This window comes from Chiloscyllium plagiosum, unplaced genomic scaffold (assembly GCF_037043375.1).
Source record: "Chiloscyllium plagiosum isolate Xiang-an unplaced genomic scaffold, Cpla_swu_hap1 HiC_scaffold_24, whole genome shotgun sequence".
Classification (NCBI taxonomy): Eukaryota; Metazoa; Chordata; class Chondrichthyes; order Orectolobiformes; family Hemiscylliidae; genus Chiloscyllium; species Chiloscyllium plagiosum.
The window spans coordinates 40,888,658-40,910,263 of record NW_028270162.1 but is presented as its reverse complement, the minus strand read 5'-3'; the positions used below and the strand labels follow the sequence as shown (position 1 = coordinate 40,910,263).

General features: G+C 37.7%; 1 protein-coding gene across 2 annotated transcripts in view; it reads left to right on the top strand.

The window, feature by feature from the left end:
• The window catches only part of LOC122562734 (mediator of RNA polymerase II transcription subunit 13-like), a 237,283-nt gene that overhangs the window by 99,708 nt on the left and 115,969 nt on the right, over positions 1-21,606 (top strand). For both annotated transcript variants that reach the window (XM_043715858.2, XM_043715857.2), the window contains exon 3: positions 19,255-19,339. In XM_043715858.2, the coding sequence (XP_043571793.1) occupies positions 19,255-19,339 (85 nt within the window). The remainder of the gene's footprint in view (positions 1-19,254; positions 19,340-21,606) is intronic.

The window sequence follows — 21,606 nt, the reverse complement described above, 5'->3', positions numbered from 1 at the left end:
ATCACATTACTAGAATAACAATAACAAAACTGCTCTTGTACTGACTTGGGTGATGACATTAAGTGTTGATATCCTTTAAAGTTTGATCACATACTCATCACCTCATGTCCTTGTTTCAACCTGATCACTGTCTTTTATGTCTGAAACCCATTCCTCATTGTTTTCCACCTCACATATTTGGTCAGTAAACTCTTTATTCAAATGCCTATTGTCTTTCCTTATGGTTACTTTCAGTTTGAAGTGATCTGTCAAAGGTTTTAATTCCTCCTTAATGACTAATTTTTAAATTTCATTCTTGTACAGAGCTGGACTTCCTGCTTTCCCCAGCAAAGCTTTCTTGCTTTTCCTTTTTGCTTTATCTCTAGCATTCTTTGGTTTCTTTAATTCTATGCTTTCCCTTTGTGTCCTTTCTCCTATGGATTGAGCTGCCAGAGGAAGTGGTGGAGGCTGGTACAATTGCAACATTTAAGAGGCATTTGGATGGGTATATGAATAGGAAGGGTTTGGAGGGATATGGGCTCAGTGCTGGCAGGTGGGACTAGATTGGTTTGGACTATCTGGTCAGCATGGACAAGTTGGATAGAAGGATCTGTTTCTGTGCTATACATCTCTATGACTCTATGCTGAAACAACCTTTATACCAACCTACTGTGTAAAGGATACAGCTCCTAGTGGAGCATTTTCCTTGATTTCCATTTTGCTGGGGCTTCTTGATCCCACATTTAGTCAAATCCTGGCTTGATACAATCATAGTATCCCTACAGTGTGGAAACAGGTCCTTCAGCCCAACAAGTCCACACTGACTCTTGAGTATCTCACCCAAACCCGTTACTCTACATTTACCCCTGACTAATGCACCTAACTTACACATCCCTGAACACTATGGGCAATTTCACATTGCCAATTCACCTAACCTGCACATCTTTAGATTGTGGGAGGAAACCAGAGCACCTGGAGGAAACCCACACAGACACACTAAGAACGTGCAAATTCCACGCAGATGATCACCCGAGGCTGGAATCGAACCCGGTTTCCTGGTGCTGTGAGGCAGCAGAGTTGACCACTGAGCCACCGTGCCACCCCACCCTTGTTGAATACTGTCAAAATTTGCCTTCCTCCAATTTAGAACTTTGGATCTGGTCTATCCTTTTCCATAAATATTTTAAAACTAATGGAATTATGGTCAGTGACCCCCAAAACGCTTCTCCACTCAGAGGACATTCCCTTCACATCACCTCTGAAGTTCATTATTTTTTCAGTTTAGACTCAGACCAGAATGAGGTCTGGAGTGGAATGTCCATGCCAAAACCCAACTGAGCAGCAATAGGGGATATTTGAAAGAGATGGTTAAAATTTCCCGTACCAACAATTTGGAAAACTATTTGTTAAATGCAATTCCAGGAACTGATTTGATATTTGTGATCGTAATTATTTTGAAATAAACTTGTATTTCTGTCAGGCATGTGCTAAGTCTCATTGTGTGTTTTTAAGGAAAAAATATGTTGAGGGATTAATCCAATTTGTAAAATAAAAAAAAATCACCTTTATGCAAGTTTAATAATTTAATTCGAAGTGGGAATTTCTGAATACACTTGCACCCCTCTCAGAAGATTGCTAGATTCTTATCAATTACTAGTAACCAGTTGTAGCTGATCTGAATAAATTCTATATAAATTCAATGCGCTGAGAATGAATTTTCTCTTAAATGTAAATGTGATTCAAACAGCTTTTTAAAAAGCAGGACTTCCTAAATAGACACTAGATAAATTTTATATGTATTTGGTGGCAATATTTCCTCAGTGAAAAGGCAATGGACTGAAGCTTTGTTCCAGAAATGGCAACATAAAATAGTCTGACCCTTCAGTACAAAACGAATGAGGTTCTTCACTATTGTTGCTGTATACTTAGTTTATGCCTTAAAAGAAAACCCCATCCACCCATTCAGGATATAAGTTTTGCTTTTGACATATTTCAGGCGGCTTAGAATAGAGAGGTGCTGCTGGTATCTTGACCAGCAATAATCCTTTAACCGGCAGCAACAGAAAACTGGGTTTCATACCAGTTGGAGTTTCCTTTACGTAGTTAGCTACTGTATTGTTGCTTGTTCCTGTGTGTAATTGGCTGCTGCAGTTCCTACATAAGATTTGAACACTTCAAAGTTACTTTGGACGTCCTGAGACATTGCAAATGTTTTTTTTGCTTTTGCTTCCCCTGACTTTGGGGCAGTGGTTAGCACTGTTGCCGGAGTGTTAGGGACTTAGGTTCAATTCCACCCTCCGACAACTGTCTGAGTTTCCTTCCACAGTCTAAAGATGTGCAGGCAAGGTGGATTAGCCATGAGAAATGCTGAGTTACAGGGATAGATTGGGGGAAAGGCTGGGTCTGGGTGGATGCTCTTTGGAGGGTCATTGTAGATTTGATGGACCAAATAACCTGCTTCTACACTAGAGATGCAGTGTTCTTGGTGATGACTGAGGATTGAATGCTGTCATACGGATATGTTTTGAACTGACATGATGTCCTGTTGACAGTTGAGTCTTGATACTGTGAGCAAGCTGTTGGACAGTGTCAGTTGTGATGTTCTCTGTCTAGTCTCTATCAATGACCTGCGCACATACTTCATGTAGATTAATTGAGAAACAGGAATATTTGTTGTTTTGCTTCCTTGCATGCAGTAATATCCTCCTAGTAGCATAGTTTGCAATCAACGAGCACCACACGTTATAAATTAGAAATAGGTTTTATTGTCACATGTACTCAAATACAGGGATACAGTGAAAAATGTACAAGTTGCCATTTCCAGTGCCATCTTAGGTACAAAGGTGCCGATGTGCAAAATCTTATAGAAAGGTAAAGAAATAAAGTTAAAAATTCAACATTGCAGACCTTCAAAAGCAGAGAAAGGGAGAGGAAAGAAAAAGCAGATGGAACAGACAAGTCAATGGTGAGATTCAGCTCGTGTCTGTGCTGGGCTTCGACTGGAGTCCTCAAGTTCACCTCTCGGCCAGGAGTCTGTGCTGGGCTAAGCCTCCAGTCCGTACTGGCACAACTTGCCACCACTGAGGATGGAAGATAAGTAGAGAGAGAAAAGAGGAAAGCAACAGTCAGAATGGAGGAGCTCTGGCTCGAAGCCTTACTCCACTGCCACCTTGTACCCATTCTGAATGGAATCTGGGACTTTTCTGTTGGTTGTGGCTAAAATCTTAGTGAGCCATCAGGAAAACTCTGTCAACACTTTACGTGAGCAAAAGTACCTTTGAGTGTAACTCTCCACCTTGTCTACTTCAGCTTAGCTAACAATCTTCTCACAATGTTAAAAATCTCTCAACACCAGGTTATAGCCTAACAGGTATTTTTGGAAGTATTCCAAATCAATCCCCCTTCAGTTGACTATGAAGTGTCAGGTAAAGAAATCTAAAATTAATTATATTAATTTTGTTGATGAGTCATTGCCCATGTATTAATATTGTGTACGCATGTTAAGAATCCTCAATCAATACAAAAATTACTTCAGGATTTGTTGGTGGTATGTACATTGATTCTCACTATAAGGTAATTGTGGCACAAGACAAAGTTTATTGAATGTATTGTGACAAAATAACTTCAAGAATGGAAGGTTTAGCAGCTTCCAAAAATTGGAATGACCTTAGTAATATTCTAAATTTCCCTTCAGAAGCAAATAATTACATAAATTTAATTTACTTTAAAACCTGCTGGAATGGAGACCACTGAGTTGAGTCATTTAACTGCTTCAGTACCATCCATCATGATGAGCTCCCCAGCGTTTTCTACCGGAAACAGGAAGATGAGTAATTTGAAACCAGCCTCCGGGTTGTTGTAGAGATGTGGCACTCTGCGAATTAACACACATGCAGAGTTTTGTAAGGTGCATTGTCTCAATGGCTTCTTCAGTGGGAACTGAGCAAGCAGTGGATTCTTGTAATACTGTTTCAGATCCAGATGGTCTGAAATTTGTTGGCTTATTTAAAAGATGTAACGTTATGTATTTTTTTCTCTCAATAATTGAGAACAAACTTAATATAGTAGCAGATTAAAATTTCAGAATATCCTGAAGGTCTTTGCAAACACTGGATCACTTTTACAATGCAGCCACTGTTGCAGCCTGACCAATAATTTACAAATGCAACTGAATGAATGACCAAAACTTGATGGTGAGTGTTACCCAGGACCTGATGGATGTGGGAGAAGGAACTCTTTTTTTTTTAGCTTGGCAGCAGAGATGTGGATTTTTTAAATGATCTTCTGAGTTGATAGGTCTTAAATAAAAGATGACATATTCAGTCTTAAACTGAAAGTTCAGGCTAGATTATATGCACAGTTCTCTGTGTTGGAACTCTAATCTATGTTTTTCTGCCTCAAGTGTGAACGCTCAAACTGAACCAATAAGTGAAATTACCCATCAAATTACTTCATGGCAATTTTACCCCACAGAGTGGGAAACTGGATCAGATGTTATTTCTAACGAAGCAGTCAGTTTGACATAATCTCTTCTGCAGAGCAGTATTAATTAGAATTTATACTATTTGTAACTGAAGAAATATGTTAAGAATCCTTAATGCCGATATCGTCATTGTGGGTGCCATTTCCTCCTCCTCTATTCAACCTGTCACAGTTTCTATGCCATTTAGCAGCTGCTGAGTTCATTCACACTACAAGAACCCAGCATTTAATGCCAGTGTAAGTTCAGTAAATTCATGAGCTTTTGTTGTACTGCAACTATTCATCTCTGGAGGGGAGAAAACTGCATGTGGTTTGAAAACCCATCTTTTTTTAATAGCGACTAATTGTCATGGCACTTTCTTTTGTGTAAGTATGAAACTTGTCATCAAATCATTGTAGGAAGATGACGTAATTTGGGTAAATTTTTCTCACAAGAGTAAGTGGTTTTGCTAGCTTTGCTTTTTCCATATTTGATCCATACCTCTCTACAGTGATGTCCCTGCAAAGTAGCTGTTGACTAAAGGCTGGCATATGCCCTGTGATTCTTTAGTCATTTTCACTGTAGCAGCTAAAATGTGGATGCACGTGGAAACTCGCAAGAGGAGAATGGTGTTGGTGAGGTGATGAGTTATTTTCACAAGGATTTCAGTAAAGCTAAATATTTATGTGAAATGAGTTTCTGCATTCATTTTGAACTGTTGGACCATGGGGAAAGATTATAGATTTTGATCTTTGAAGTGATCATCATGCCTGTAAAGAGCATTCTGAGAAATCTGGGGATTGCTCTTTTCCAGATGACCCATATCTTTGGGAACAATTCGAAGTAACAAATCGCAAATGCAATGTATGCTGATTGTTTCTGCTGCCCACTCCCCTGAATCTAGTAGATGAACAAGCGTATTTCTAACACGCTGCACATAATCTCCGATATTTTTCTTCCTTGTCATAGCCCTTTTTGAGGTACGTTTGGTTCATGACATCAAAGTGAATTGTATGACCTACTACAAGATCAGTAAATAGTGTTCTGAGATGTCTTTTGGACTTCCTAACTGCATCCAATTTAAAATAGTCAACCAAAATTTTGTATGAATGCTAAAGATATTACACTGTAGTGTGCCTGTCAAACAGATTTAGTGTGGTGAGCTGTCAGTTATCTGTGAGTTAGTTTCCTTCTCTTGGTTCTGCTGTGACATAAGGAATGAAATCTCATGCAAAGACTTGTCTCAGTAGTGATTGATCTTGCAAGTCATGGATTAGAATATGCTAATATACTACATCCATTATCTGAAGAGTAGAATAGAGGGAATATAAAGGATACATGAGCAGCATCTTTTGCAAGTCTCTTTGCACGTGCATATAAAATTTCGGAGACAATCTTCCAGTAAGTAGTTACAGTGGATAGTTTGTGCTTGTGGGTTATAATAAACACTTTTTTGAAATGTGGTATGACAAGATTATTTGCAGTATTTTGTCTTTTTGTATATAGTCTGTCTTCAAGCTTTCAAGGGGAGAAATTGCATTGGCATGTCACTGTAAAAACTCCAGATGAACTGAGCATACCCAGACCATTAAAATGGAAAAATGTAGTGTATTTATTAAGTATTAGTAAGATAATATTGCAACTTGTTATGGAACATTACAATTTCTGAAAGAACGGAACCATTCAGTTCTTGACCGTTGCTGCCTGAGAAACAGCTTTCCAGCTTAATCCCACTTTTTAGTTTTAGTTTAGAATTTTGTATGTTTTAGCAGTTCAAGTATATATCCAAATACATTTTAAATGTGAGGCTTTCTGCCTTAATTGTTATGACCCCAGTTGATATCATTACTAAACTCTTCAGAGCCAGACTAAAATTTGGCTTACTGCATTATAGTTTTATCTAACATGGTCTTTTAGTGAAACACAAGTATGCATTGCTGCAGATTTGGTTTTAATAATAACTGAAGTTAATATACAAAAGACTAAATAGACCAGTCTATTTGAACACACTATATAAACAGTTTAAAAGATTTCAAACACAACAAAATAAAATTCAATTTGTTCCCAACACTATCGCTTCACAGTGCACAAATATCAGAGACACCCCCCCCCCCCACCACCACCAAATCCAATCCTCACAGTTTCATGACCCTTTCCTCAATAATGCAGAGAACTGCACTTAAATGTACATTGGCTTCAAATAAATCCTTCAGGGCTCTATCTAAATAGTTCAAGTCTGGAATGTTTGAGCTAAAACCATTGCACAAACCCTTGAGGCAAACTATTTCTAACTATTTTGAACTTCCTCCTTTCTACAGGAGAAACTATTCTTACGTCTATCTCTGTGCTCTCTAATCTTAAAACTATCAGTTCAAACAAATGACGCACACGAGCACTGTAGGAGGGCCCTGGTCACCTGCTATCTGACAGATGCTGGTTTAAAATTGTAGCTCCAAAAAGACTGATATATTAGTTATTAAGCTACCTCTTACATGTAGACCAAATCCCCATGCCATTAGTTCAAAATTCACATACTAAAATAAAATGTTTTTGTGTGTGTACGTACGTGTACACACTGGGCACGTGCACACAAAAACCAGGCGCACACATACACAAAAACTATTCATGTTTAAGTTCCTCAGATACAAACCCAAACAAGTAGACACAATACAACCAAAAACGATAGCCACATTACCTTACATCAAAGACGTATCCGAAATGACTTCCAGACTAACCCACAAACCTACCAACACACTTAAGCAGTGACTAATGACCTAAAGGATCCATTAGGTACTACCAGCAAAACTAACGTCATTTACCAGCTACCATGCAAGAACTGTGAAAAAACTATATTGGACAAAGCAGGAAACTTGCCACCAGGATACATGAACACCAACTAGTTACCAAAAGACACGACCCACTATTACTAGCTTCTATACATACAAGAAGGACACCACTTTGGGACGGCACACACATCCTAGGACAGGCAAAATACCGACACACTCAAGAATTCTTAGAGGCATTCCATTCTAACCAGAACTCCATCAATAAGCACATCGATTTGGATCCTGTCTACCTTCCCTTTTAAAAAAAATACCCTTAAATGACATTACACATCTTAAGAAACCTAGACTTATAAATAGAGAGGTGGGACATGCCACCGGTGCCTCACCGGAGACACTCACGATGATGTTACCTAGTATGGTGACAAAACATCTGAAAACAAACCTTCCAGCTCAGCAAGCTAGCTAATTTGGTATGTTATACTCATACACGCGTGCACACTTTTTAAAAATGTATTTATGTACATGTGCGCGCACACAGCCCTTACCCTTTCAGACAGTTGGCCCCAGACTTTCATTATTATCTGGATAAAAAGTCTAATCAATTTCCCTTACATCAATCTAATAAGTAGTATGTGCCCTTTTAAACGTCAATTAGATAGCCTTCAATTTTCCAATAATTTTTCACGACTACTTGTTAACAGAGAATATTTGGAAGTAGAGCTTCCACTGTTGCTTTGTTCAACAGACTGAAATTAATTTCATTTGACAGTTTATGTACATTCAAAATTTCTGGTTTCCCTCGGTGACTCCTCTTCCAACTGTCTTCACTTCCTGAAACTACAGTGTCTGCAATGTCCCTTTCATTTGTGTGAACAGCTGAACAATATTCTTGACCTGTAGTGTGCAAGTTGATATGTTTTTCTTTGAGGAGTTTGATCCTTGTATTATGTTGGTGCTGTAAGAGACAGGATTCATGATGGAACAGAAACAAGTCATTGGAAAAGCTCAGCAGGTCTGCCAGAACTGGAAGGTTCTGAGGAAGGGTCCCCAGACCTGAAAAGTTAACTAGAGTTCTCTTCACGGATGCTGTCAAACTGCTGAGCTTTTCTAGCAAATTATTTTTCTTTCTGATTTACAACACCTGCAGTCCTTTTTTTGGTTAATATTTAGGATTCATGATGGAATTTGGTTCTGTGGGTAACAATCTTTCCTTGCTCTCAAAATTGTTATTTTTTTGTGAATTTGCCAGCTGACAATTTAACCTTGGAAACGATTTGAACCTAATATTTATACAAAATTTCTAGAAGGGGGTCACTAAAGAAATGGAAGCAGAAATAAAAGTTGCCAAGCTGATTTGTGCTCCAAATTGTTGTGACCTGTCCAACATCTGATGAGATAGAGACTAATCCCTTCTTATGATTGTTGTCGCCTTGATGTCAATCAATGAGTTTGAGTTGAAAATGGGCTTGCGTTTTTGTTAGAACTTCCAGTCTGTCCCAATGAAGGGTCCTGCCCAAAATGTCGACTGTCCTGCTCTTCGGATGCTGCCTGACCTGCTGTGCTCTTTCCAGCACCACACTTTATCCACTCTGACTCTCCAGTATCTGCAGTCCTTGCTATTTCCTCATTGCTGCTAACCATACTACAAAGCCTTTTCCAGGGATACCCACTTTGAACTAGTTTTACTCCTCATTCTGCAAAAATCTGAGAGTCTCTCCCCCACTGCAACCCCTGGTTGTCATCTCTGCCTTGAAGCTCTTCAACCACATCTTGAAACAGTCCCGTTGCTACAGCCATATCTCCTTCCTCAGCACCTACTTATGAAACCGACTTATTCCCCCATGGGCTCAAGATGCAATCCTGATGAAGGGTCCTGCCAGAAATGTCAACTCCCCTGCTGCATGGATGCTGCCTGACCTGCTATGTTTTTTCTGCCGCGATGCTTTATCGACACTGACTCTTCAGCCTCTTCAGTCCTCAGTATCTCTTGAATTTATATCATACTCCATAAACAGCAAAATTCGATTGAGGTTTGAACCTTATAATGAAAGTGACGTGATTTCTCCAGCAAATTACATTTGAGTGGAAGCAGTTACGTAATGAAAGTTATGTAGTTTGTGTAAAGTTAGTGACTGTCATTGATGATCTGGGGCTTATTGAAGAGTAACCAGGCATTTTTAATGTGCAGTGAGTAAGAGAATATTCACAAAACTCTTAACCCTTAATTTGGCATTCCACTATCCCTCTGACAATTTCCTTATTTATTCTCCTTAATTCCATGTGGTATGCAAATAAATCCACTGTGGTTTTATCGTCACTGTTTTATACTGCTAAAAATTCTAAACTTGGTTAGGCGCAAATAGACTCCTTCAAATTCTCTATGTCTACGATTAATTTGATTTGCCAAATAATTTCATGCAGTGTTACAGATCTAGTAATTTACCAATAATTGGAAGAACATTAACTGGCCTACAATCTCCTCACTTCCAAAGATTGTTGAAGAGGGAAATATTTGTCAAGTGACTCAACTTTGCTCGGTGCTATATTGTGGAAAAACTATAGTGAGAACTTTGTTTTCCACAAGTTCCATTAACTTTTACCTGTTATGATCAGTTGAGGAAAGTTTGAATGTGTTTCCCCTCTCATGCTTGACTGCAACATGTAGTTTGAAAGGAGGCATTGCCAATTTATCAAGTCCTAGACTATTTGTCGTGTAAAATACACAATCAGGCATGTTTTCTTGAAGTAGTAATTCTTGCCTTTTAACCATCTCCCTTGTCATTTTCCAAGGAGCCAAACGCTGCTTTTACTTTTACTTCAATTTAACATACTGTATTTGCTATTCACAATGTAATCCCCTGTATGTTGATGATATGAAGTGTAAGTTGACTACTTTGACAAGTATGATCCTGAACTTCTGAATTTGTCATTTTATTTCTCCAGCTTGCTTCCACACTGACTATCCTGCTAATGGCCTGATACGGTGAAGCTCAGTGCAAGCTTGGAGCAATGCATCTTTTGACTTGCACTTTATTCTTCTAGATTCAACATAAGAGTACAAAAGCTTTAGATCATAACTGCTCCCTCCATTCTGCTCTGTGATTTTGTTTCATTCCTTTTCATTTCTCCCCTTTTTTGGTTTGTGTGCTTGATCTTCTCACTTCTTTATTACTCTATGTTGCATTCAAAAATTTATTTATCTAGCAAATTGAGCCTCATTTGGATACAACATTTGCTTTTTAAATATATCCATCCCACTATCTTTGATTCCTACATCATGAAATATTTTTTCTCCCTTGACCTCTAGCCCATCCCTAATCATCATCTGTTCAGTTCTCTCCCTTCCCTGTCCCTGGCTTAAAAGTTCTTGCATCTTTCTCTTCAGTGCTAATTGAAGATCATTGACCTGGCACTTCATTCCCCACAGGTGTTGCCTGACCCAGTGAGCTCTTCCAGCCTCCTGTTGTTCTTTCAGATTTTCTAATTTTTCCTTTCATGTAAAAGGATATCTTTTATTGTACCTAACCAGGTACCATTTAAAAACAAACTGACTTTCTCACCTACCTTAGCTCTGAAGTGTTTTCTCATCCATTTTAATAAGAGTATGGTAGGATAGATTTAAGTCAGAGGTTGCGAGGCACTAGGTTATAGTCCCAACAGGTTTATTTGAAATCATAAGCCTTCAGAGTGCTGTGTTTCAGGGGGAAAGACGAAGGCTTGTGATTTCAAATAAACCAGTTGGACTATAACCTGGTGACTTAGTTCACACTAGTCCAACATTGGTATCTCCACGTCAAGGATAGATTAAGTAATTTAGAGTTCAGTGAAATTAAAGGGGTTTCTGGCTCTTGAGTTTTGCCTTGGCTAATTTCATGCTGTTTGGTATTGAGGAGATTTGTAGCAGCCAGTTTTTGTTTGAGGTATGGTTGTTTTATTTGTAAAATCAGTGGCACCTAGTTAATCAAAATTAATAGATCTTGTTTAATAGAATATTTTGCAAGTTGAATGGCAGTATAGAAAATGGACTTCTTAGGAATCTTGTTCCTCCAGCAACTCAGTTCGTGTCTTGTTCTACAGAGAGCAGTAGTTAAATATTTTAAAGAGCTGGCTTGCCCCATAACTTCACCTGCCCATTTATCCAAATATAGTCATGGTTAATGTACTTCAGCTGCCTGCTTTACATTTTTAGATATCCGAATATATTTTTTTCATGTCCAAGTGATTGTCTGTTCGTGAGAGGGATCATGGATTGCAAGAACAAGATATAGAATGGGTGGAACTAAAGGAAACTTGGCAGGAGTTGTTCATAAATCACCCCGTAGTGGCAGTACAGGATACAGTTCAAATCAGGAAATTAGAGGTGTATGTAACAAGAATAATGCAATAATTGTGGATTACTTAAATCTATTTAAAGACATGGCATATTTAATGAGCACCAATACTGTGAAGGCAAAATTCATGCAACATATGTGACATGGTTTTCTAGACCAGTGTCTTTACCTTGAGAAGCTAGCTAATAGTCATGTCAAAGAAACTTTTGAACCTGTCTTTAAGTTTGAGAATTATACAGCTCAATCCAAAATGAGGTCTTGAATCCAAACAGAGGAAACAATTAAGTTATGACAGGCGAGTTGACTCTGGTGGATTGGAAAAGTACATAAAATGAATGGTGGTAGATACGTAATGGCTAACGTTTAAATAATTGACATATGGTTTACAACAAACCTAACATGACTTTTAAGCCCAACAGGAAAAGATTGTATTCATTTAGAAGTTGCCAAAAAAAGTTTTCAGCCTGAGGTCCAGGCACATTTTAGAATTTAGCACAGAAGGACTAAAACTGCTAGAAAAGGAGATTAGAATATGATTGTAAACTGTAGTAAGAAACATAACCGAGCTGTAGATATGAGTCCATTGTAGGCAAAGACAGGAAATTTGTAATGAAATGACAGAGAAACTGACAAATGACTTGGTGTTTGACTTCACAGAAGATGTACTCAATCTCTCAGAAATAGGGGATTCAAAGGAACTGAAGAATCAATCACTGAAAAAAGTAGTATTAGTGTTTTCAAAAAAAAGCTTCTCGAAATTGAATAGGACTGAAACTGCATTGTCACTTGGGACCTAGATGTTCTACATCTCATTACCTGCATAAGTGATTTGGATGTGGGGATGAAATGGAATATTTCTAGGTTTACAAAGCATATAATACTAGATGAGTAAGTGTTGTTGGAATGATGCAAAATGACTTCGAGGATATGGACAGGTTGAATGGATGACAACAACATTGCAAATGGATTATAATGTGGATAACTGGTTATATACTTTGGGAGGAACAGAGGTATTCCTGAAATAGTGACAGTTTGGGAAATATTGCTGCCCTCAACCTGAGTGTCCTTGTTCAAAAGTTACTAAAAGCATTCGGATGCATTAAGCAGTTAGGCGGGAAAATGGTACGTTGACTTTTATCACAAGTGGACTTGAATGCAGGAATAGGATGCTTTGTTTCAATTGTACAGAAGCTTGGTGTGACTATACCTGAAGTATTGTGTGCAGCTTTGGTTCTTTACCTATGGAATAGTATTCTTGCCATAATAGGAATGCATGGAGGTTCACCAAGCTAATTGCTTTGATGACAAGACTGTCCTATGGGAGATATTTGAGGAAATTGGAACTGTGTTCTTTAGAATTCAGAAGAACAAGGTGTGACCTCATTCAAAAGTACAAGATTCTTGAAAGAAAGCGAAGGGTTGTTCTCGGAAGGATGTTTCTGTCTCAAATTGGGGAAGAAAGTCTCAGAATAAAGGGCAGTCCACTTAAGAAGGAGATAAGGATTCAGTTACTGAATCCTTGGAATTTTCTACTCCAGAGAAAGGTGGCAACTCAATCATTGAATGTGTTCAAGATAAAGATGAATAAATTTCTAAATACTAGCAATGTTGTAAGGTCTGACATGTTCAATTTAATTTTAATTCTAAGACTTAAAGACAACTGCAATTATACTAGCTTAGGAGAGTGTTCACTCTGGGGATGGTGTGTATTCATAAGTTCCACAGAATTTATTGCATTTCTAGTGAGAACAAGAGCAATGCAGTCTAGATTTTTAAAATTAATTTAGGGGATGTGGGCATTGCTGACTGGACCAGCAGTTATTGCCCATTCTTAATTACCCTCAAAGTGGTGATGACTGCTGCCTTGATCCACTGGAATCCATTTGTTCCAGGTAGGTCCACAATGCTATTTGAGAGGGAGTTCAAAGATTTTGATGTAGTATTGTTGGTAATTATATTATAAAGTTGATTTTAAAAGCAGTCCATATAAGGCAACAAGGTGCTCAATATAGATATGTGATATAAATGTCTGCTTACTTTAAAAGGAAGTGTCTGTTACTCTTTCAGGCACTTTAACTTAAAAGGATAAAACAATTTAAAGAAAACTATTTGTAACAAAAAAGCTTTAGCTTGAGATCCAAAGCTGTTTTCTCATGCTGTTTGCTTTGATAAATAAGCTGCAAATTAGCCTTTTGGTTGTCCATAAATAAACATAAAATCCAAGACCCAAGGCAACTGTGGCTTATCTCATTTTATAAGCAAAAAATGCACTGACGTACAAAGGCCCACATGGTATGATACTCAGGTCGTATATCCGTAAGATATAGGACCATAAGTAGGCCATTTGTCCCATCCTGCCTGTTCCACCACTCAATGGGATCATGGCTGATCTGATAATCCTCAACTCTGCCTTCCTGCTTAGTGATTTAACCCTTGAATCCCTTACTGATTAAAAATCTAGCTATATCAGCCTTGAAAATATTTTGTGACATAGTCTCCCACCCAACTAAACTGAAGCTAATTGTGAGAAAACAAATTCAGTTCAACGATGTGAAGCAATATGGGAATAATGTGGGAAAAATGACATTTTGAAGTCTACAATCAACCATGATCTAGAATGATGAAGTGGGCATGAAGTGCTAAATGGCCTATTCCCATTCCTGTGTTCCTCGAATATCAAACAGTTGGAATCCACCTAATGGACCATGCCACGTGATTGTGTGGATTTTTTTGCTGATGGTGTAAGAGATGTCAACTGTTCATTCTCTTTGAAGGGCATTGTTCCTAATATGACATATACAGGAAGGTCGTCTTCTTTTCACTGGTTTTGAAAAAGACTGATTGGTGCACTCCTAATCATCTTTGTAGATACAGCTTTTTCAGGCATTTCTGGAAAAAAAAATCAACCAAGAGTTTCCAACTGGTAGCTTCAAAAGATATTGATGTGAAGCATGGTTTCATAGAAAACCGTATGATTTCTACATTCTGGAAATTTCGAACGACCTCTTTGTACCTTTCTTTGAATGTAATCTTGAATTTGGTGATTGGTGAAACTTTCAAATTAGCCGTTATTAAAGGCTGTGAAAGTTTAAACTTTCGGTTTTGAGTATTCATGAACAGAGATTTCACCATCTTCACATATTTTCTCCTTTCTTTCCCATTGCATCATCAGCATACATAAACCTTTTCCTAACTAATATCAGTTCTGAAGAAGGGTTACTGGATTCAAAATGTTAACTGTGTTTTCTGTCCAAAGATGCTGCTGGACCTGCTGAGTTTCACCAATTTCTGCAGATGCACATCACTATAACTGAGGAGGGAATGTAAATGGTGATATGCAGAAAAAAATGTAGCAGATGCTTCTGTCATTAATATTGATGTTAAAATTTAATTCTGTTGAGATTTGATATACAATAAAATGGTAGTAAGTGCCTTGTTAAAATCTCCTGGCGTTACATTTTTCTTTAGCAAATATATTGACTATACCTTTACCAGTCTGTGCAAGAAGTGCTTAAGGTGATGTTTTTTTTTATAACCATTATTTTGAAAGAAAGTTTCATGACTAACTTTATGGCTGTTGTCCATGCCAATTTAAATGCAGTGCTGTCTAAAAAATTTGATGCTTTCATTGTGTTTTGTGGCTTTAAGTTTAACAGAAGTTTGATCATTTCTTGAGGATAATGTAATCTCCTAATTCTTCTGTATGAATATAGATGTTAACCCAAATATAGAAGGTATTGTTATTATATGACTACATCACCTATGCAAATTAATTCTTCGTAATGCAAAAGGAGTGCCTGGAAAGTGAAAAGTGATCTTCTAGAAAATCCCAGTTAGAGCCCTCAAAGATGAATCCAGGTTGACTTCAGGACCTTTTTTTAAAAAAAGTAGATAAATCCACGTGTAATTAAGCAATCTGGACTTTGAGTGAATTTGAGTGAGAAATGCTTCATCTGAAGCTGCCTCTAGGAGTGGGCCCAAAGCTTGCACTTGCAAATAAACCTGTCGCACTATAACCACCTATCATGTGATTTTTGACTTCATCTAAAGGAAGTCGATCATAATTGCAATTGGTTAGAGTTGTCACTGCGAGGAAGCATTGCTGTGCTCAATTAATACAGAGGCAAATAAATAAAAGCTTCCCCTCTCTCTGACACAACAGGCTGAATGGATTTCTTCTGTGCTATAGCATGCTGTCTGTTCTATTTGCAGGTTGCATACGTGGATCTTGATTGTTGATATTTTCCTAAAAGGTTAATTTCTGTACTTGATTCTGCCTAGCTATAATTCTTGCTATAATTTTGACTTTTAAGTTAATGTTTTCCTTATTTTCTTAGTGACTCCTTGAAGTGATGACTCATTAACATTTGCACAATTGTAAAGTTCTCCAATTCTCCTTTGCTCAAGCAGGCATTTTCTCTCTATTTCGGTTTTGTCTCATGTTAAACCTCCCTGTTAATATTTTGGCTTATATGCATTGTACAATAGGTATGACTTGAAGAGTGGAGCAACATGCTAATATTGCCGATTTATCTTTTTTTGTGTGTTCTATCCTTTTAGGTATTAAAAGCAAAGTACCAAAGGTCTTTAAAAAAAATGCTTTTATCAACTTGTGGTTGCAATTTCAAGGGTTGTCTATTTGCATAAATAAGTGCCTCTGCTCCACATGCTTTCGGTGCTTTTTCATTGTTAACTCTCCCATTCTTGTTTTTCTTTAAAGAAAAGAGAGAATTTTAAAGATTACCACATCCAGATTAATTTAATCTGCCGTCTGTTTGCCCACTTTGCTATTCAGCTCACCAGTTAATGACCAGCTGAAGTCTGTCTTATTGGCAGATTGGCTCTATTAAAATATGGACTGAACAGTGAAAGAAACAAATTACTCTTGGGCCATTTTTAGTTTTGATGCATGCTCAAGGCTCCTCACTGGATCATTATTGTTCAGGATCAAACTATATATCGTCATAACTATGGGTTTTAAGGGAAATGTGGCAAGGACGATTACTAAACATGCCAGAGTTTTAGGTTTGTGATAGCTGAAGGAATAACCAGCAGTGATGATACGGTCAACGGCAGAGATGATAAAGAAGCAACAATTGGAGAAGTGTATACATCCTGGGTTATCAGCCGAGAGAGATTAGTGTTGGGAGTGCTGAGGAAATCCCTACAAAGAATCCCTATAGTTTGGAAGCAGGTCATTTGGCCTATTGAGTCCACAGCAACTCTCTGAACAACATCCCATTCAGACCTACCTCACTGCCATGTAACCCTGCATTTCTCATGGCTAACCCACCTAGCCTGTAAATCGCTGGACATTATGGGCAATTTAGCCTGGCCAATTCACCTAACCTGCACATCTTTGGAATGTGGAAGGAAACCAGAGCATTGGGAGGAAATCCATGCAAAACACAGGGAGAACGTGCAATTTCCACACAGTCACCCAAGGCTGGAATCAAACCTGAGACCCTGTCGCTGTGAGGCGGTAGTGCCAAACACTGAATGAATGTGCCACCCCATGAGGAACAGAATTTTAAAATTTGAGGAATTACTTAATTAAGAGCCAATGCAGCTCAGCAAGCACAAGGTTGGTGGGTGTGAAACTTTGAGATTGTTAAGACATGGGTAACAAGAGTTTTGGATAACTTTATTTTTAAACTGAGGATAAAATGTACAGTAGTTTTGCTTCAGGAGGTATACAATTGGGTTATTTCCTGAAGTAGCGTACTAATTTTTTTAAACAAATATTTTGGGACATTTGAATTGTGCAAATGTGATTCAGCAAATATTTGATTTCAATGCTCTTTTCCCCTACGAGATGACTGCAACAGTGCAATGACTGTGGGTAATGCAGTAATGTTTAGTCCAAAACAACCAATGCCGTCATGCTGTCACTTTGCTTTACTTCTGTATCTGTTGAGAATTATCAGCTTGCAATTACAAATAATCTCAGTTTTTCTTTTGATCAACTTTTCTTCAATGATAACAGCTTGGATCTTAAATCGCTAACTGTTAGCGGTGGCTTCTGTATGAATTTCCCTATGCTCCTTTTAGAAATTCAGACCATCAGTGTCTTCTCTATATGAGACTGATTATATAAATTTGTACAAAATGAAAGGTGAATGCAAAAATGTGTACCATTTGTGGCTTTAGCAAATGTGGTTAAAATAATTTCAATAAATTTTATTAAAATACTAATAATGGAATGCTTATATGTTAAGCAGTCAGCGTTCATATGGTTGTTCAGTTGCATCTTTGTACACAGTGAATGCAAACTTAAATTGATATATTTAATAGTTATTTGTGCAGGGAAATAAAATACAAATGGTAATAATGGCTAACAATGTTAAAAGATTGAAGTACAGAGTTTCTGCAGATAATTGTGAATGGAATAAAGTAGGTATTTTAACTTTTAAATTACCACTTTATTAACGTTATGGGCTATGCTGCAAATTTCTGTTAAGCTATTTAAATTATTTTGGTCTGAAAGTGGAAGGAATGTTTAAATACTAATATGGCATGGGAAAGAGAAGCCAAGCAGCTAATAACATCTAACTGTCCCATGTTCAACTATTGCTCAATGCAAACAGCACATTCTGCATCTTTCAATAATAATTGAACTTTCAGCAGAAATGATTATTAAACTATAAAATGTGGCTCAGTGGTTAGCACTGCTGCCTCACAGCACCAGGGTCCCAGGTTTGATTCCAGCCTCTGGTGACTGTCTGTAGAGTTTGCACATTCTCCCCATGTCTGCGTGGGTGTCCTCCGGGTGCTCCGGTTTCCTCCCACAGTCCAAAGATGTGCAGCATTGGCCATTCTAAATTGCCCATAGTGTTACATGCATTAGTCGGAGGGGAATGGTTCTGGGTGGGTTACTCTTCAGAGGGTCAGTGTGGAATTGTTGGGCCGAAGGGCCTGTTTCCACACTACAGGGAATCTTAAATTTCATCAACTATTTTTTATATCATATGGAGTCCATGCTTAAAGCAAGCTGAGGGCCCTTCTAGTGGGGACCACTGAGGACACTGAGACCACAGGTGGACCACTCCTCCCATTAAGTCCACAAGGAAGTCTATTTGATAGTATCCATGTGTATAAGTGCATGTGTATTAGAAAAATTCCTGCAGCAGAAAGAAATCTGTGAGGAAACAAAATCCCATGAGGCCAGTGTGCTGAATGGAGAGTTTAGATTAGAGTGGTGCTGGAAAAGCACAACAGGTCAAGCAATATCCGAGGAGCAGGAAAATCGGCGTTTCCGGCAAAATCCCTTCATCATGAAAGGCTTTTGCCCGAAACGTTGATTTTTCCTGCTCCTCGGATGCTGCCTGACCTGTTGTGCTTTTCCAGCACCACTCTAATCTAAATTCTGGTTTCCAGCATCTGCAGTCCTCACTTTTGCCCCTATAAATGAGACCCTATTCTGTGGTTCCATTTAAAATGTGTTCGGTTTTTGTGGTGGAAGTGATTTAACACTTTTGCTGACTTCAAGTACTTTCTTTAGGTGCCATTTAGAAGTTATAACTTTCAAACGTTTTTATTGTGTATCACTTCAATGAATCAATTCAGTTTTTAGATTGAAGAATTAAAATAGTGCCAATTTTTCACAGTTAAGTGATGTATGCAAGGCTTTCTTTTTTGCTGTTTAGTTGAATTTAGTTTCTCATGAGTAACATGGTAATTCTTTTTTGCTTTTCAGTGGTGGAAGATGGTCTCTGGGAAAATGGACTTACGTATGAATGCCGAACACTGCTCTTCAAAGCTATTCACAATTTGCTAGAAAGGTAAAACTAAATCAATAATTTACCAGAGAATATTTTGTACTTAATGGAAATGTGCAAATTGTTATGCAGTACAATATTTGTATTATATTATCTAGCAGTACTTTTGCATTTAATGTCCAGAGACTTAAATCTAAATATTAAACTGAATGCAGTATTAATGGGGCTATTTAATCAGTTTAACCATTGTGCTGAAGTATTCTATCATATTTACTAGTATGAGAAGCATTTATTGAAACAGTGTAACACTTGGAAAACACATTTGTAAGTTTTTTTTGCAAAATGTAGATGTACATCTGCTTGCAGAAATATTCAAATACTAAGAATATTCCAAAACTTTTATAGCACACCATGGAATCAGTTATTACTGAGCAGAGACTCTTTAACCCATTGTGCCTGTGCCATCTCTCTGAAGAGCCATCCAGTCTGTCCCACTCTATCCCCATAACCCTACAAATTTATTTTATTCAAGATGTCACCTAATTTCCTTTTGAGATCATATTCTCAACTTTTGCCATCATTTCGAGCTGTTGGTTCCAGCTAATTGCTTCTGAGTATATGTGTTTAGATGACCAGTTCATAAAAATACCAGTAGTAATAAAGTTACTAGCAGTGCCTTATTAGTTTTCAAAACATTGTGGGACAAATATTTTTGTGCTCCTCGTTAGAATGATCAAATTAGTTCTTTACCAGTTGAACATGTCAACGTTGGGTATTTTCTTATTCTAACCAAATTATGTTGTCATCCATCTTATTGTGACAATCGACTGCTGTCATTTCGGTTTGCATCAAAATTCAAAATAGTAAATATAAAATAAAACTCCCAAAGACGTAATATCTCCCATTTTTTTGTTAATTCAAGCAAGTACATTCAGTATGTTTGGCAACTATTTTCTATTTAGTTCTGTAAAGTCGTTCTAATAGTGTCGCAGTCCACTTGGGGAAAGCACACTGACACTCGAGCCCCACCTGACACAGGATTGTCACAATCTAAAGATGTAATCAAATTATTCAAGTTCTCAATTTTCTTGTTTGATGACTGTTTCTGTTCTTAAGAAGAAACTGCTATTTATTACAGATAAATCACCTCTGACCACAGGCAGGCAAGATACCAATTATCAACTTTACAGCTCCTTAAACTCCTACACACATGCAGACAGATATAAACAAGGAAAACACAAGTTAGGGTGGAGAAAAAAAATTAGAGGAACACAGTTCAATAGCACTCAACCACAGGATTCAATGCGACGTCTTTCTGTTTCTTGCAGGTTCTTCTGATCACCTTCTTTTCAAGTATTTTCACTTCTTTACTGCAGATGCAGGGCGCTTGGCACACTACTTCTGCAGTCAACCTCTGGTTGGAGCCAAGAGCTTATGAGCAAATGATGAGTGGAAATTACTTGTCTGTGAAGAAAGGTGCCATTTTTTTGAATCTGAAGGCTTTCTGCCATGTTATTGTTCACACATAGTTGTGAACCTGCTGAGCTAACCAGAGTTGTTTCAAGCTGAACACTCTTGACCCCCGCAATCTGACCTGATTGGGTTTTTAAACTCCAGGCTGTCACTGCGTAAAACTGTCCTGAACACACGCACTTGATGCTGACGAGTGCAACAATCTTTCCCCACTACTGTTTGAAGAAAGCGACCATAGAAGTACAACTTTGTGATGAATTCCAGTAACTCGTTTTAAAACTGCAACATATTCTTTCACAATTTCTTCAGTTTAAATTCATATCCTTTCCCCATTTTTGTCCACAAAATCCAGCATGGTTTTTTTTAAAAAGAAAAGTGATCTTACTGCTACATGCCCTCCTGTCTTTTTCCTTCTCTATTTTACATGAATTCTTGATAACCTGGAGTGCTATCATACTCATGATTTTCTTTGAGTCATTATCTCTGTTATTGGTTAAATAAAATTTACTAATTATATATCATTCTGCAAGTTTAATTATTGCCTCTTATTTTAATCTATTAACTAAACTTTTAATCTATTTCAATCTTTCAATCTAACTAAACTTTCAGTCTATTAACTAAACTCACTCCCAATTTGATGCCAACTGCAAATTTTGAATTTTCTGGGTCCCCATCATCAATATGAATTGAGAGCAGTAGTGGTTTCTTCCCCACAACCTTATCTCAGAAGATCCCTTCCCAACTTTTGTCAGTCAGAGTAGCAAAGCCTTAACTTAACCTACAGAACTATTTCTAAAATGTCCTTCATGAACTTAGCTTTCTCAGCCATAAGTAAGAACTCAGCTTTTAAGTCAAAA